Source organism: Heterodontus francisci, chromosome 4 (genome assembly GCF_036365525.1).
Source record: "Heterodontus francisci isolate sHetFra1 chromosome 4, sHetFra1.hap1, whole genome shotgun sequence".
Classification (NCBI taxonomy): Eukaryota; Metazoa; Chordata; class Chondrichthyes; order Heterodontiformes; family Heterodontidae; genus Heterodontus; species Heterodontus francisci.
This window is the reverse complement of record NC_090374.1, coordinates 147376579-147395263: the sequence shown is the minus strand read 5'-3', so window position 1 is coordinate 147395263 and position 18685 is coordinate 147376579. Positions and strand designations below refer to the sequence as shown.

Genomic DNA, 18685 nt, shown 5'->3' with positions numbered 1-18685 from the left:
ATCCCTGATATCCTTTGACTCCCTTGTTTGTCAAGAATTTATCAACCTCTACCTTAAAAATATTCAATGACCATGCCTCCACCGCTCTCTGGGGAAGAGAGTTCCAAAGACAAAACCCTTTGAAAGAAAAAAATTCTCCTCATCTCAGTCTTAAATGGGTGACCCCTTATTTTTAAACTGTGTCCCCTAGTTCTAGTCTCTCGCAAAAGGAGAACCATCCTTTCAGCATCCACCCTGTCAAGTCCCCTCAGGATCTTGTATGTTTCAATAAGATCACCTCCCATTCTAAACTCCAATGGATACAGACCCAACATTACCCTACTTTTATATTCCATTTGCCTTCTTAGTCACTTGCTGTATCTGCATACTAACCTTTTGTGATTCATGTACCAGGACACCCAGATCCCTCTGTACCTCAGTTCTGCAATCTCTCTCCATTTAAATAATATGCTGCTTTACTATTCTTCCTGCCAAAGTGGATAAGTTCACAGTTTCCCACATTATACTCCATTTGCCAAATTTTTGCCCACTGACATAAGGAGTCTCCAAATGGATAGAGCTAGGTTATGTCCTCTTCACAACTTACTTTCCTACCTATCTTTGTCACCAGCAAATTTAACAACCATACATTTGGTCCCTTCATCCAAGTCATTAATATAAATTGTAACTAGTTGTTGTAACTAGATCCCAGCACTGATCCTTGTGGCACTCCACTCGTCACATCTTGCCAAGCCGAAAATGACCCATTTATGCCTGCTCTCTGTTTCCTGTTAGCTAGCCAATCTTCTATCCCTGCTTATATGTTACCCCCTACACCACCAGCTTTTATTTTGCTTAGCAACCTTTGATGTGGCACCTTGCCAAATGCCTTCTGGAAATCTAAGTATAGCACAGCCACATATCCATGTTGTTTGCTATATAGGAACATAGCAGGAGTAGGCCATTTGGCCTGCCGAGCCTGCTCTGCCATTCAAACAGATCATGGCTGATCATCTACCTCTATGCCATTTTCCCCCCACTATCCACACATCCCTTGCTGTCATTAGTATCCAGAAATCTATCGATTACCGTCTGAACTTTGAGCTTCCACAGCCCTCTGGGGTAGAGAATTCCAAAAATTTACCATCCTCTGAGTAAAGAAATTTCTCTTCATTTCAGTCATAAATGGTCAGTCCTTTGTTCTGAGGCTGTGGCCCCTGGTTCTCAACTCATCAACCAGAGGAAACATCCTAGCCACATCAACTCTGTCACACTCTGTAAGAATGTTCTAAGTTTCAATGAGATCACCTCTCATTCTAGAGAATACAGGCCCAGTTTCTGCAATCTCTCATAAGACACTCCCGCCATGCCAGGGATTAATCTGGTGAACCTCCGCTGCACTCCCTCTATGGCAACTATATCTTTCCTTAGATAAGGAGACCAAAACTGCACACAATATTCCAGGTGCAGTCTCACCAAGGCTCGATACAATTGCAGCAAGACATCTTTATTTCTGTACTCAAATCCCCTTGCAATGAAGGCCAACATACCATTTGTCTGCCTAATTGCTTGCTGCACCTGCATACTAGCTTTTAGTGACTCATGAACAAGGACACCCAGGTCCCTTTGGATATCAACACTTCCCCTCTGCCTTTCCGTTTTTTCTACCAAAGTGGATCACTTCACACTTATTCACATTATATTCCATCTGTCATATTCTAAGCCATTCACTTAGCCTGTCCACGTCCCCTTGAAGCCTCCTTGCATCCTCCTCACAACTTACACTCCCTCCTAGTTTTGTGTCATAATCAAATTTGGAAATATTACATTTGGCCCCCAAATACAAATCATTTATATAGATTGTGAACAGCTATGGCCCAAGTACTGATCCTTGCAGTACCCCACTAGTAACAGCTTGTCATCCTGAGAATGGTCCATTTATTCCTACTCTCTGCTTTCTGTTGGTTAAAAATTTTCAATCCATAGTAGTATATTACGCCCAATCCCATGTGCTCTAATTTTGTTCACTAACCTTGTGTGGGCCGTAATCAAAAGCCTTCTGAAAATCTAAATACACCACATCCACTGGTTCTCCTTTATCAATGCTACAAGTAACATCCTCAAAAACTCCCAACAGCTTTGTCAGACATGATTTCCTTTCATAAATCCATGTTGACTCTACCCAATCAAATCATTATTTTCCAAGTGTCCAGTTATCACATATTTTAAAAGATTCTAACATTTTCCCTACTTCTGACGTCAAACTAACAGGTCTGTAGTTCTCCGTTTTCTCTCTCGCTCCCTTGTTAAATAGTGGGGTTACATTTGCTACTTTCCAGTCTGCAGGAACCCTTCCAGAATCTGTAGAATTTTGAAAAATAACCACCAATGCATCCACTATCTCTATAGCCATTTCCTTCAATAGACTGGGATGTAGTTCATCTAGTCTGGGGATTTATCAATTTTCAATTTAATTAATTGAGTACTACCTCTTTATTGATACTAATTTCACTCAGTTCCTCATTTTTAGAAGTCCCTTGGCTCCCTAGAACTTCTGGGACATTTACTGTATCTTCCTCCGTGAAGACAGATACAAATTAATTGTTTAATCATTCCGCCATTTCCCCACTCTCCACCACAAAATCTCCTGTCTCCGCCTGTAATGGACCCACATATGTCTTTGCTAATCTTTTCCTTTTCACATATCTAAAGAAGCTTTTATAGTCCACCTTTGTTTCTAGCTAGCATTCATATTCTCTTTTCCCTTCCTTTATCAGTTTCTTGGTCCTCCTCTGCTGGATTCTAAATTGCTCCCAACCCTTGGGCTTACCACCTTTTCTGGCGACCTTATAAGCCAGTTCCTTTGGTCTAATGCAATCTTTAACTTGTACTGTTAGCCACGCTTGATTCACCTTTCCTGGTGGGGTTTTTGTGTCTTAGAGGAATGTATATTTGGTGTAGATCATGTAATACTTCTTTAAATACTAACCATTGTCTGTCTACTGTCAAATCTGTTAATATATTTTCACAATCCACCATAGCCAACTTCCCCCTCATGCCTTCATGGTTTCCTTTGTTCGGATTTAACACCCTATTTTCAGAATGAACTCTCTTTCAAACAATGTAAAATTCTATCATATTGTGGTCACTATTTCCTAATAGCTCCTTTACAGAAAGGTTATTAATTAGCCCTTTCTCAATACATAATGCTAAATCTAAAATAACCTGATCCCTAATTGATTCCTCAACATACTGCTCCAGAATCACATCTCATACACACTCCAGAGGCTGGATTTTCCTTCTCCCGTCGCTGGGTGAAAATAATGGCAGCCCAAACATCGCCGCAGTCTTCCTCCCTGCTGCCTGGGATAATGAGCCAGTCGGGCCTCCCCCCGCACAATCACATAGAGGGATTGGGCTCTCAGACGCACAGGCATCCTTTTTAAAGGGCCTGCCTTATTAAATTTTTAAAGGGCTACCCCCCCCCCCCCCACATTGTATCGCCCCTTTCCTGCCTCCAAAACAATTACATTCAACATTTGCCCTCTCCACCCTCCCCCCCAAACCATTTACCTTCAACAGTGGAATCCCTCCTCCCCTCCCCAAACTGAAGAGATCTCCCCTTCCCACCTTCCTCTACACTAGTACTTTTCATTAGAGCCCATTTCCCCATTTCTCTCTTCTCCTCCCCCTCCACCACCCCCGCGCTGCACTACAAACTTAAGTTTCCCCCCTTCCCCACCATGGTGGCGCCTGCTTTCCCTGGATAGGAAAGTGAAGGCACGAGTGCTGGCTGCCGCTCGGAAGATTGCAGCACAAAGGTAAGATCACTGTTGATTTTATTTATATGTATTCATTTCATTAATTTAAATATGTTAATCCCAGTCCAGTCGCCCAGCAGCGGGGAGGCCGCCACGGAGCCTCACTGCCGTTGGGAAGATCTGGCCCAGCCCTCCCAGCGTATGCTTTATGAACCGCTCTTTCAACTTGTACATAAATCATTGAAGGTGGCAGGACATGAACAACCAGGTCCCTCTGCTCTTACACCCCAATTAGAATTGTACCCTTTATTTTGTATTGCCTCTCCACATTAAATTTCATCTGCCACTTGTCAGCCCATTCCACCAACCTGTCTATGTCCTTTTGAAGTTCTGTACCATTCTCTTCACAGTTCTCAATACTTCCAAGTTTTGTATTGTCTGCAAGTTTGGAAATTGTGTCCTGTACGCAGAGGTCTAGGTCATGAATATATAAATCAGTAACAGCAGGGATTCTAACACTCACCCCTGGGGAACTCCACGATAAACCTTGCTTCAGTCCAAAAAACAACCATTTACCACTACTCTGTTTCCTGTCACTCAGCTAATTTTGTATCTATATTGCTACTGTCCCTTTTATTCCATGGCCTCTTTGCTCACAAGCTTAAGTGGCACTTTATCAAGTGCCTTTTGGAAGTCCATGCACATCACCAACAGCATTTCCCTAATCACCCCACTGCTCTTTCATCAAAAACCAGCAAATTAGTTAAGCATGATTTGCCCTTAAATCGGTGTTGGATTTCCTTAATTAACCCGCATTTTTCCAAGTACTATTAATTTTGTCCCGAATTATCATTTCTAGAAGCTTCCCCACCACTGAGGTTAAACTGAATGGCATGTAGTTGCTGGGCTTATCTTTACACCCTTTTTTGAACAAGGGTGTTACATTTGCAATTCTCCAGTCCTCCGGCACCACCAGAGTCTAATGAAGATTGGAAAATTCCACTCTCGCTTCCCTCAGTATCCTTGGATGCATCCCATCCAGACCCCCTTATCAATTGTAAGTACAGACAGCCTATCCAATACCTTCTCACCATCAATTTTAAACCCTTCAAGTGTCTCAACTACCTCCTCTTTCACCATGACCTGCACAGCATCTTTTCCCTTGGTAAAGGCAGATGCAAAGTATTCATTTAATACCTCAGCCAAGCCTCCTACCTCCATGCATAAATCCCCTTTTTGGTCCCCAATTGGCCCCACCCCTCCTTTTACCACCCTTTTACATTAGCTGCTCTTCCCATACTCTTTGCTTCTTTCATTTTTTTTTTCAATTCCCCTCTGAACCTTCTATATTCAGCCTGATTCTTGATTGTATTATCCATCTGACATCCGTCATGAGCACTTTTTCTTCTTAATCTCTATCGTCATCCAGGGAGCTCTGGATTTGTTTGTCCTACCTTTCCCCTTCAAGGGAATATACCTTGACTGTGCCCAAACTTCCTCTTCTTTAAAGGCAGCCCATTATTCAGTTACCATTTCATCTGCCAATCTTTGATTCCAGTTTATCTGGGTCAGATCCATTCTTACACCATTGAAGTTGGCTTTACCCCAGTTAATTATTCTTATTCTAGATTATTCCTTGTCCTTTTCCACAGCCAATCTCAACCTTATGATACAATGATCACTGTCCCGCCAAATGTTCCCGACACTTGATCCACTTCATTCCCGAGAACAAGGTCTAGCAATGCCTCCTTTCTCATTGGACTGGAAACACTGCTGTAGAAAATTCTCCTGACACACTCTAGGATCTCTCGCTCCAGTTTGTCCTTTACACTACTACTATCCCAGTCTATATCCGGATAACTAAAGTCCCCCTTATAACTACTCTAAAATTTAGGAAAGACATGAGAGCATTGGAGAGTACAGAAAAGATTCAAGAATAGTTCCAAGGATGAGGAACTTCAGTTATGATGATAGAGTGGAGAAGTTAGGGCTGTTTTCCTTGAAGAGAAGGCTGAGAGTTGATTTAATAGAGGTATTCAAAATCATGAGGGGTCTGGACAGAGTAGATCGAGCTAAACTGTTCCCACTTGTGAAAGGATTGAGAACGAGAGGGCACAGATTTAAAGTATTTGGTAAGAGAAGCAAATGTGACATGAGGAAAAACTTTTTCACGCAGAGAGTGGTAAGGTCTGAAATGCACTGCCTGAAAGCGTGGTGGAGGCAGGTTCAATTGAAGCATTCAAAACGGAACTAAACTGCTATATGAAAAGGAAGAATGTGCAGGGTTACGGGGAGAAGGCGGGGGAATGGAACTGAGTAAATTGCTCTTTCAAGGAGCCAGTGTGGGCATGATGGGCTGAATGGCCTCCTTCTGCCCTTGTATGATTGAGATTCTGTAATTCTTGCACCTAATTTCCTTGCAAATTTGTTCCTCTACATCTTTCCCACTAGTTGGTGGCCTATAGACTACCCTGAGCAATATAATTGCTCCTCTTTTGTTCCTTCGCTCTTACCAAATGGATTCGGTCCTTGGCATCTCTAGGCCATCCTCTCTGTAATGTTCCCTTTTACTGTCTTTCCTGAACACCTTGTATCCAGGAATATTTAAATCTCAGTCCTGCCCTTCTTTGAGACTGGTCTCTGTTATAGCTACATAATCATATTTCCATGTGGCTATCTGTACCTGCAACTCACCAATCATATTTACCACACTCCGCATATTCACATACATGTACAGTAAACCTAATTTAGAATTTGATACTTCCCCGTTTCTCTGCAGTCTGTGGAGAGGATTTAAAGCCACATGGGATTTAATGCCCTAGTGCAATGTGATACATTACATTGTGAGCAGAGGTCAAGACAACTGCATTTGTTCTAACTGGAAAAGGTTGGGGGGGGGGGGAAAAAGAGGGGCATGTTGGGCTTGAATGGTGAAAATAACAGGGGATACGGACTGGAGTTATTAGACATAAGTTGTAATTTCCAGGCTAGACAGAGATATTACAGTACAACACTGGTCGTGTTGGTCACTGTAAAGTAGGACTCCAATGATTGCTGCATCCAAATATGCCATACTGAAATGGAAGATAGAACAAATACATTGAACCAAAAATTCTTGCTTGTCATTGTAAAGGACACAAATAAAATCGATGCTACATTCAAATCGTTGACTGCTTGCAAAAACAAAATAGCAACAGAGGTGCAGCCAGTGTGGTGGGAAAAGAAAAATCGTGCCGACAAGCATGGGCTAACACATCAATCATCAGACAACCAAATGGCTGAGAGACGAGATCACGACAAGGATACACTTGGATAAGGTTCAGGATTTCCTCCATATGGTAATACATTAAGTGCCCCAAAAGTGATGCTTTATGCAACCTTCATGGCTTTGTGACAGTTGAGCTGCAAATGTCAATGTGGCCTGTGTTCTCAGGTAAACTTAACCGTACTGTACAAAGTATTACGAGTGAACTCCATTGCCACAACATCCCAACTACTTGGGTAGAGGCTTTAAATCAGAATTACACTCCTCCACAATAATGCAGTTCACTTTGAGGCAAAATAGTTACTGAGCATCACTGAAGTAGTTTACTGTTGCTTTAAGTATTCATTGCCCGATTAGTAAAATGATAGCATTTCAAGAACTTCCTTTCTTTCTCACCAATCTTTCCCTCCCCTATATACTAGCCCTAGGTAGAGCGAGTGGGGCACTACAAACACATAGAAAGTAAATTGCAGGAAATACGGAGCGCAATTCAGAGGCTTCATTGATGATCAGGGAGATATTGGTGATCAGAAGTCAATCCATACGAGGAACAGTGGAATGTGTGCGGAATAACGAAACCAGAGACAGTTGTTGAAGGAGAGATGTGAAGATGGGGTTTTGGCAAATACAGACCGAAAAAATATGGGAAGGGAACAAAAATATTGCTGCACTGGATGAAAGAGACAAAACAGAAAATGAATAGAGAAAAAAAATCCCAGTACAGGAATTCTTGGAACAGAAAGGCAGCAGTCTTCTTCCAAAGCCCAGTTTCTAAAAGAAAAGCAAAATACTGCGGATGCTGGAAAATCTGAAATAAAAACAGAAAATGCTGGAAATACGCAGCAGGTTGGGCAGCATCTGTGGAGAGAGAAGCAGATTTAACATTTCAGGTCTGTGACCTTTCATGTGTTCCGATGAAAGGTCACAGACCTGAAACATTAACTCTGCTTCTCTCCCCACAGATCCTGCTAGACCTGCTGAGTATTTCCAGCATTTTCTGTTTTTATCCCACAGTTTCCATACTGTTACTGGCTGATAGCTTGTCCAACTTACTTATGTACCCGAGTAACATTTGTAGGGAACACATCACCATCCTCTGCTCCTCAATTGTGACTGGAAAAAGGGTAAAAGCAGCACATCAGTTGGCAGGAATGTAGTATCGTAGAAAGATGGCTTCGTGGTGTACAAGACTTGTTTTTAACATTCAATGGATTATAATCCTTTGATTCATCCCATCAGAACTATGTAGAAATGGGACCATGAAGAACTTCTATTAATACTGTAAAGCACCATTTAATGGGGTTGGTAATGGGATGGATGATATGCAATTCAAGGTACCACTTCCTGGAAGTAATATGAAGGAGATTGATCCATCTCTTGCACAAGAGTGGCAACGGAAGTAGAATGGATTCTGACGACAAAGCATTAAACAACTCAGGCGTCAGGACCCAAGAAGAGGACAGGTCAAGCTTCAGATTCTGTAAAATATGCAAAAATTTAATCAAAATTGCAACATCATCTCTTACTTGGCAGTATTCAAACTTTACTAAACTCTAATGTCTCTGAATACAGGTATTGCCAGGATTTCTCAATATTGAACAAGAGATGTCATGGTTTTAAAAAACTATACCTGAGGGGTGATATCCTGTTTTATATACAATCTGGTGGATTAAAGGTAGAAAAGTAGTTTGGAAGAATGAATGAATTCGATAAATCTATAGTGCCCAATAAGTTTACCCATTTGTTGTTTCTGCTTTGCTGATACAATTTTCCCATAGCTACATGACTCAAAACATAGGCCCCACCTCCACTTCAGTAAGTCACATTGGCACTAATGTGGGAATTGGTGGGGGCTCATGTATTTGGAGGAGTAAAGACGATGCAGCATTAGGGTTAGATGATCATGAAGCCAATCACATACTGCAGTGGCCTTTCATATAAAGGAAAAAGCTTGGACACAGATACTCTGATAATGTAAATAGCAAAATTTATGCTTCAGACTCATTGCTGCTGCGGCTTCAATATCAGAGCCTGTCGATGAGAGTTGACCAGCTGGTTGCTGGCTAAGTACCAAACACACACACACATGATGGTCAGTCAAAAGGGATCTTGAAGTGCTCACAATACCCTTGGTAATACAACCAGATGGCTTGACAATGACTGGACCCAATAAATTATAACACTGCTATCAACCTACAATCAATGCATTTTCATTAGATTTGTAAAAAATATTCATTAGCTCTTTTTCACCCATGTGGTAATTTTGTATCCCCTTTTCCCACATGCTGCATGTGGCTTGGATGGTTGTATAAAGTTTTAAAACATATCCTCTTTCTCTTTTTTTAAAAAAAAGGAACAGTATCCCAAATAAATTTCAGTCCCATTGATATCGGTAGAACTACCCGTTTGCTGTTACTAGAACCAAAAGAACACAATACAACATCTAAATTCAAAACTTTGGTCTACTATCAAGGAGCACAATTTCAGACAAGTTACAACATGCAACTTAATGTACAAACTGTAAGGTAGATCATGAGGATAAGAGCAGGTATTAGTAAGATGCAGCATTACACTGTATCCAACAACCAAACAAGACGGAGTACAAAGCAAATTTAAAACTTAGGTCAATACCAAAAAACTTAAATCAAATTATTTATGTTCATCTCGAGCCTCTAAAGTCTCTAACTATAAGGTCTATTTGTTTGTTTTAAAGAGAGGAATCCTTTCTAATATAAATGGCAACTTTCTTCATGCTCCATGGTTTTCACAGATAACTGGGCAAAAAGGCTTCAGAAAGGTATTATCGATACAAGCGTGTTGCTTGTTAGAGTCTGTATTCACTGATGTAAGATTAAAAGCATCAAAAATGGTGGAAATCAGAAAACGGTCACCGCGGCTGCAGCACATTCACTATTATTGAAGAGCACAAAACTGCTGATAGACGGCCAGTATATGGTGGTCCAGCTCAGCTGTGAAGAGCAGGTTCTCCAGAGTGACCATGTACTGTTGAATGATCTGGTGATGCTGTAATACAGAAACATGTCAAACTTTAGTACTATCCCATGATAATATTGCTGGCCTGGAATTCTGTTTACAAAGTTCTAATGCCAGCAATTCTTTGACCATTCTCTGTTTAAGCATGCATCCTTTCCCTGCCAAAACACGCTCCTGCCAATTATCCCTTTGCACGGCCGCACACACATTATTTATGAGAGCAAGGCCTGCACGGTACCTCTCAGGCTGCTATGCCGCTGCGTATCCATGCAGCTTAGTGGGAACACTGGCGCCTGCCCCATAATTTAAATTGACCCAGATCACTACAAAATTCTTAAGTTAATTCAATCTTTTGTCTGAGCAGCCACCATCACTAGTGGAAGTTTGCAGGGTCCACATAAAATCAAAATGGCAGCGTCAACAAACACCCGAAATACATTGTCCTCTATTGGGAATTTTGCAGGTTCTGCAGAGGATCTTTAGATGGTCTAAGTTTCAGCAGCAGATCACGTCATTTTAACACGAGTGGGTGGAGAATGAGGAAAAAAGGAATTATATAGATTACATCTCAATTCCTCCCGTAGGACAGAGCACCAGTGCATGAAGTCACAAACAAATCATGCTACAGTCTAACATGATGGGACCAGCTGCATAAAACTGGCAGACTGTCACCTCAAATAGAATTTGATTACACAATCTAGACCGGCATTTCAGTACAGTACTGAGGGAGTGAGGTAACTGTTGTAGATGCTATCTTTGGACGAGATGTTAAATTGAGGCCCTATCTGCCTGAGTAGGTGGATGCAAATGATTTCATTGCACCAAAAAGGTGCAAGGAATTATCCCAGTGTCCTGGCCAACATTCACCCCTCAGCCATACCCATCAAAACAGATTTGCTGGTCATTCATCTTGCCGTTGCATGGGACCTTGCAGAGTGCAACTGGGCTGCTGCATTTACCTACACTTCAAAAGTAATCAATTGGCTGTAAAGTGCTTTAGGATATCCAGAGAAGGTGGTAGGACACTAAATAAATTCAGAATAGTTTATTCTTTAGGGTTGGCTCAGATTTTCTTTCTATTTAGACAGACAATATTTTATCAGCAGGCATACATTCAATAGGTTCAGAAGCATTACCATTTTTATGGCCAACTAGTAATGCAAAATCAACATGTACAGAAGGTCCACCTCTGGTCACAATACTAACCTGCAGGAAGATTTGCTGCAACCGTTCAATGCAGTTCTTATACCAAGGGGTGTTAAAATCGATCCCGCCAGTTTCACATCTTGCAAGATGTTCTGTCAAGATCATTATAAAACGCTGTGAAGAATAAAGAATCTTCAGTACTTAAATGAAGAATTCTATGGAACAAATGTAAAAAAAATAAGTGTATTAAAACAGAGGAACCCAAACTACACCTTTACCTGGAAAATTACTAGGAAGAGGTTTTTCTGTTCACTTTGAGCAGACTCAACCTTCTCCTGAAGACGTTCAATCTGTTCTTCCAAAGGACCATCTTCATCGTCATCACTGTTCTGATCATATTCATCATCACTGTCTCGCTTTAGAAAAAAATACAATCATACCATTGCTCTAATTAGTTAGAAGCGTCACACTCTCCCCACACCATTGTCTAAATTCTTTATAAACTTTATAATCTCTCCCTCTCCATTCCACAATGTGTTTTGGCAATTTCTTTTGAACAGGAAGGGATATGTTTCTGGAAATACTCAGTAGGTCTGGCAGCATCTGTGGAGAGAGAAGCAGAGTTAACATTTCAGATGTGTGACCTTTCATCAGAACTGGCAACGGTTAGAAATGTAATAAGTTTTAGGCTGCATTTGCTGACAATGCAACCATTAGTTAGCGCAGTACTTGCACATTTTTTTTTATTCATTCATAGGATATGGGTGTCACTGGCAAGGCCAGTATTTGTCGCCCATCCTTAATTGCCCTTGAACCGAATGGCTTGCTAGGCCATTTCAGAAAGCATTTAAGAGTCAACCACATCGCTGTGGGTCTGGAGTCACATGTAGGCCAGACCAGGTGAGGACGGCAGATTTCCTTCCTTGAAGAACATTAGTGAACCGGATGGGTTTTTACAGTAATCGACAATGGTTTTATGGTCGCCATTAGACAAGCTTTTAATTCCAGATTTTTTCATTAATTGAGTTCAAATTTCACCCTTGCCATGGTGGGATTCGAACCCATGTCCCCAGAGCATTAGCTTGGGGGGGGGTCTGGATTATTAGTCCAGTGACATGTATAAATGCAGCCTCATGCACTGAAACGTCACTGTCTGCAACGTTTTTGGCAGTTGCTAGCAGTAAAACTGGTGCTGCTCAATTTATCACAAAAACAAAAACAAATGAAACCAAATCCCCTCAGTGGCTGCAATTGCCGCCTCCAATCATCCGCAACAGTACCTCACTCCCTACCGCCATCACGCTTCACTTCGTCACTGCCTCCCACGCCCGCCTGCTCGCCCCCCTCGGCCACTTGCTCCCTGCTCCAGCCCCCACCTGCTTCTGCTCCCCGCTCGCAGCCCCCCTCCCCTGCCTATCTTGTCACACTCTCTCTCTCTCCACCACTTTCCCCATGCAGGGAAGAAAGGCAGCAATCACAGGAGGGAATGGGGAAGCAGAAGCTGGAGGCCGACAGGTGGGGGTGGGAGAAGTGGGGAGCAAGCGGCTTGGGAGGGAGTGTCCAGGTGGGGAGCGAGTGGCCCACATGTATGGGGGGGGGGGGGGGGGGGGGGAAAGAACAGCCTAGGGAGGAGAAGTGGCGAGGCGGGGAGCAAGTGGCCTACAGGTAGGCAGGGGGAGGGGGTGAAGAACGGCCTAGGGAGGAGAAGTGGCGAGGCGGGGAGCAAGTGACCCACAGGTAGGCGGGGGGAGGGGGTGAAACAGGGAACGACTGTTCTGAGGGGGGAGAAGTGGCAAGGCAAGGAGCAGCAGCGACCAGACATTGAAGTACGTGGTGCAGTATGCGATGGCATTTTCACGCGCATTAGTCCTAGCAAGCTGGGTGATGTAGACTGTGCACGCGCAGCACAATCCTGACAGCAAGACTCCATTCTGCGCATGTGCGAAGCTGGGAGCGCTCTGATGACCGTTAAGCTGGCCTGCGTCGTCAGCAGTTACTTTGTAGGTTTTAAGCAAGTGAAGCGGGGGTGGGAGGGCTGAAAGAGAACAAAAGGGACTCTGTGTGATAGGGCAGAGGGCAGGAGAGATTAACTGACAAGATGGCCATGGGGAAAAGGGAGTGTGCTAATGGTGTGGTGAAAGACAAAGCATTAGTGCAGAGAGTGTTAATGAAATAATGATGAACAGCTCTGTCCAAAAGCACAAACATGAAAAACCAAGTTTAAGGCAGACACAGGGTAAAAAAATAATAAAATAAATAAAAAAGGACCAGTCATGCTCTGAAATTATTCAACGTAATGTTCAGTCTGGAGGCCTGTGGAGTGCCTAATCGGAAGATGAGGTGCTGTTCCTCAAGCTTGCTTTGATGTTCACTAGAACTGCAGCAGGCCAAGGACAGAAATGTGGGCATGGGAGCAGGGTGGTGAATTGATATGGCAAGCAACCGGAAGCTCGGGGTCATGCTTGCGGACTGAGTGGAGGTGTTCCGCAAAGCGGTCACCCAATCTGCGTTTGGTCTCCCCAATGTAGAGGTGACCACATTGTGAGCAGAATACAGTATACTAAATTGAAAGAATTACAAGTAAATCGCAGCTTCACCTGAACACAGCGTTTGGGGCCTTGGATGGTGAGGAGAGAGGAGGTTAAAGGGCAGGTATTACACCTTGAGAGAGGAGGAGGGAATAGGATGGGAACAAGGAATGTTCGACAAACCTCACAAAAAGACTGGCATTGATGACTGTATTGGTGTAGTTTCCTGCTCTCGCCCTGAACTGGAAAATGTCATCAACTTTGCTTCCAATTTCCACCCTTCTCTCACCTTCACATCGTCCATCTGTGACACTTCCCTTCCTTGACTTCTCTGTCTCCATCTCTGGCCAATGACTGTCCACCAATATTCATTATAAGCCCACCAACTCCCACAGCTACCTCCACTACACTTCCTCACACCCTGCTTCCTGTAAGGACTCCATTCCATTCTCCCAGTTTCTCCATCTCAGACACATCTGTTCTGATGATGCGACCTTCCACAACAGCGATTCTGATATGTCTTCCTTTTTCCTCAACCGAGGACGTCCCCCTCTCCTCTGTGGTTGACAGGGCCCTCAACCGTGTCCGACCCATTTCCTGCAAATCTGTCCTCACCCCTTACCCTCCCCTCCCAGAACCGCAATAGGGTTCCCCTTGTCCTCACTTTCCACCCCACCAGCCTCCACATCCAAAGGATCATCCTCCACTATTACAACCACCTCCAGCATGCTGCCACCACCAAATGCATCCTCCCCTCCCGTCAGCATTCCGAAGGGATCGTTCCCTCTGATATACCCTGGTCCACTCCTCCATTACACCCGACACCTCATCCCCTTCCCATGCAATCGCAGGAGGTGTAATATCTGCCCTTTCACCTCCTCTCTCCTCACCATCCAAGCCCCAAACACTCCTTTCGGGTGAAACAGCAATTTACTTGGACTTTTCAATTTAGTATACTATATTCGCTGCTCACAATGCGGTCGCCTCTACATTGGGGAGACCAACGCAGATTGGGTGACCGCTTTGTGGAACATCTCTGCTCAGTCCGCCTGATCCCGAGCTTCTGGTTGCTTGCCATTTCAATTCACCACCCTGCTCCCATGCCCACATTTCTGTCCTTGGCCTGCTGCAGTTCCAGTGAACATCAACGCAAGCTTGAGGAACGGCACTTCATTTTCCTATTAGACACTCTACAGGCCTCCAGACTGAACATTAAGTTGAATAATTTCAGAGCATGACTGGCCTTTTTTATTATTTTATTTAATTTTTTTAATCATTTTTTTTTTACCCTGTGCCTGCTTTAAACTTGGGTTTTCATGTTTGTGCTTTTGGACAGAGCTGTTCATTATTCTGTCATTAACACTCTCTCTGCACTAATGCTTTGTCTTTCACCACACCATTAGCACACTCCTTTTGCCTTTTCCCCCCATGACCTCCTTGTCAGTTAATCTCTCCTGCCCTCTGCCTATCACACACCTTTTTTGTTCTCTTCCCCTGCCACTCCCGCTTTACTTGCTTAAAACCTATTATACTTCTAAACTTTGCCAGTTCTGATGAAAGGTCACTGAAACATTAACTCTGCTTCTCTCCCCACAGATGCTGGCAGACCTGAATATTTCTAGCACTTCATTTTTATTTCAGATTTCCACCATCCACAGTATTTTGCTTTTATTTTAGGGATATATTTCTGTTTTGGCACCTGCAGATGTCCTGTGCTATATCTGATGTTGGGTAAAGTAACGGTCTAATGCTCCCTTGTGTTTTGTACATTCACCTGAAGCATTTGCAACACAGCCACACAAGTGGTTTCTTTTCTTTCCCCCAAGTTTCAAACGCTGCCTCTTTCACTGCATTCCCTAACAATACATACGAGGGATCGCCTGGCTGGTACAGTAACAAGGTCCCTACCCTTACCACAGAAAAATCAGAATTCCAATGGACAGCTATCCAATTTTTAACAGGTTAAACTTATTGAGGATTCTCAGCTCCCCTCACCAATGAGCTCACGACAATCTGCTGCTTTCTCCAGAGGTGCAGCTGGCACCTCAGGTGTCCACTGCTCCACTCCCAGTGTGTTGCTACAGGACTTTATTACTACACAGCAACATGAAGTTTCAGCACGTTCACCGGTGGCACAGAATAAACACTGCAATTACATTTTTCCACATTTCATTTTTTATTGTCTCAGATCTTAACAAAAATGATATCCTCAAGCCCTTGAAGACTGCTCTTTGATATGCAAAGCAGTCTCGACATGGATGCCCACTTGAAAAAAAATCAAGCCATCATTTTTAGCCTTGGCACGAATGCTGTTGGTTATCCCACCCAGTATACCTTCTGGAATAGCATCAGCTCTTGTGAAAGGAGACAGCAGACTGAGCTGATTAAACAAATGGACCAAAAGGTAAAAACTATGGAGCACCAAGCATGCTAGGTCAGGGGAAAAAAATGCAAAGATAAAGTAGAGGGAGACTTTATATGTGAAGGTTCAAATACAATCCAAACTCGGAAGAACACAAATACAGGTGAATGTAGAATATAGATATTTACGGCACAGGAGGCCGCTATTTGGCCTGTCATGTTTCTGTTGGCATCCTTGTAGGTTACAGCATTTCATGCGCACATTCAAGTACTTTTTAAATGCAATGAGGGTTTCTGCCTCTACCACACTTTCAGGCAGTGAGTTCCAGACCATGTCAGCCTCTGGGTGAAAAATTTATCAACTTCAGTCTACTCTTCCTGCCAAGTACTTTAAATCTATGGCCCCTGGTTATTGACCTCTCTGCTAAGGGAAACAAGTCCTCAGACACTATTTCAGCCCTTCAATTAAATCTCCCCTTAGCCCACTTTGTTCTAAAGAAAACAACCCCAGCCTATCCAATCTTTCCTGATAGCTTAAATTCTCCTCTACTGGCAATATCCTTGTAAATCTTCTTCGTACCCTCTCTAGTGCAATCATATCCTTCCTGTAATGCTATGACCAGAACTGTACGTAGTCTAGCTGTGACTTAGTATTTTATACAATTCTATTATAACCTCCCTGCTCTAATATTCTATGCCTTGGCTAAAAGTAAAATACCCCGTATGCCTTCTGAACCACCTTATCTATCTGTCCAGCCACCTTCAGGGATCTGTGGACATGAACCTCAAGGTCCCTCTGTTCCTCTATACTTCTAAATATCCTACCATTTATTTGCCTTGTTTGCCCTTCCCAAATGCATTACTGCATCTTTCCAGACTGAATTTCACTTGTCACTTTTCTGCCCACCTGACTAGTCCATTGCTATCTTCCTGCAGTCTACAGCATTTTTTTTCATCAACCACAGGCCAATTTTTGTATCATTTGCAAACTTCATCTGATAATCCCTCCAGCATATCATACCTCCTCACAGCTATAATTGTGTCTTGAACCAATATTGCAACCCCCCCCGCCTCTCTATCTCATCTGAAGAACCTGTAACCCGGAATGTTGAGCTGCCATTCCTGCCCTTTAAGCTACCTCTCAGTAATAGCTATGCTATCATATTTCTAAGCGTCTATCTGTGACCTCAGCTCATCTGCCTTATTCACTAGGCTTCTTGTACCGAATGTTATGAAAGTGCCAATGTGTTTTGTTAAGATTCATTTTTGAAAGACTGAAGAAATGTTAAACTTCGGGGTTTTCAAAGGGGGTCATGTAAAGGCCACTTGACTTTATAAACAGTCCCTGGAAAGGTTTTTTTTTAAAAAAGGGGCACTGACAGGTCTTGTGAAGAAAACAAACCTTTCCTGGAAACCAGCTCAACAAACAGAGAACTTTGGACACCTGCAGAAGTTGTTTACAAAGAAGCGACAGGTCAAGATTGATGGAGATCAAAAGGTTGACTCCCTGTTGTCTGTTTCACTTTTGGATTGTTTTGAGTTAGGGTTGAACTGTATAAAAAGGGAGAGAAGAAAAGTGAATTCATCAGGAAGGAGAAAAGACCACAACCCAGCTCAGCTTTCCAGCACCTCTCTAAAAGACCCGGAGAAGTCCACAGTGTCAACTCATCTTGTCTCCTTTCTTTGACGAAAAGCCTGCTAAATTAGTTCTCAATGCTGCATGAAAAGAACTGTTCTAAAAGATCCCAGTGACCCGTCTACGTGTACTCGGAGGTCAGACCGTATGCCACCATTTCATCTGTTTCTTCAATAATGAGAAAGTATTCAGCCCAATTGTTTTATTTTTGTCTTTAACAACTTGAAAAACAAAAATCCCCTTTTTTTTTATTACAGTTAACCAGTATCTGTGCGTGTGAGAGACGGCCAAGGTAAAAAGGGAATTTTTATAATTTGATCTGTGTGTTTATGTTTTGCTCCATTACCGGTTAAGACATGTTTTATAATAAACTGATACTTTTGTTGTTTATTAAAGAAACCTGGTTGGTGTGTTTTATTCTGGAATAAAAATAGAATCTATGATTGACCGTATCAGTAAGTGGGAAAAATTTAAATATATGTTGTGACCTGTGCAGAAGTGGAACTAGAATAAACAGTGCACTCCTCCCACCTCGGTCATAACATATAATTGGGGACTCTTTGCGGGATAAACCCAGTGCCGACGACGTACAATTGTCAATGGGATAATAATACTTGAAAAGAAAAGGAAAAGAAAAAAGGTTTCTTGTGCAGTAGATTAAAGTTTACTCTACCGGAATGTCTTGCTGCGACTTTTGTGGGGACAGAGGATGTATCCCTGAGTGATTGGAGGGCCTTAACCCATTGGCAGCAATATTGGCGCTACAGTTAAAAGCAGGAATGAAGAAAGCAGACATAATTGAAGTAACAGCACAACATTTGCAACTTGGAAGAAGTAAGCAAACCAGTGTGGTGCAGTTGAATTAGCTAAAATTCAGTTACAGATGAAGCAGCTTGAGCTGAACAGAAAGAGGGAAAAGAATTGAAAAAAAAAACTGAACTTGAGGAAAAGGAAACAAAGAAAAAAAGGAAAGAAATACAAATTTAAAAAGATGGAACAAAGACAAAAGAGTGAC

At 42.7% G+C, this 18685-nt stretch overlaps 1 protein-coding gene across 4 annotated transcripts in view; it reads right to left on the bottom strand.

Moving 5' to 3' along the window:
* Window positions 1-8481: 8481 nt before the first annotated feature.
* The window catches only part of LOC137369286 (nuclear cap-binding protein subunit 1), a 97396-nt gene continuing 87192 nt past the window's right edge, over window positions 8482-18685 (bottom strand). For 2 of the 4 annotated variants that reach the window (XM_068030287.1, XM_068030289.1), the window contains 3 exons: window positions 11424-11561; window positions 11206-11319; window positions 8482-10029 (listed from right to left, as the gene is read on the bottom strand). In XM_068030287.1, the coding sequence (XP_067886388.1) occupies window positions 9919-10029; window positions 11206-11319; window positions 11424-11561 (363 nt within the window). In that variant the 3' untranslated portion in view covers window positions 8482-9918. Of the gene's footprint in view, window positions 10030-11205; window positions 11361-11423; window positions 11562-17155; window positions 17586-18685 lie in introns of those variants that run through there. The other 2 variants (XM_068030290.1, XM_068030288.1) reach the window with 2 other exon arrangements.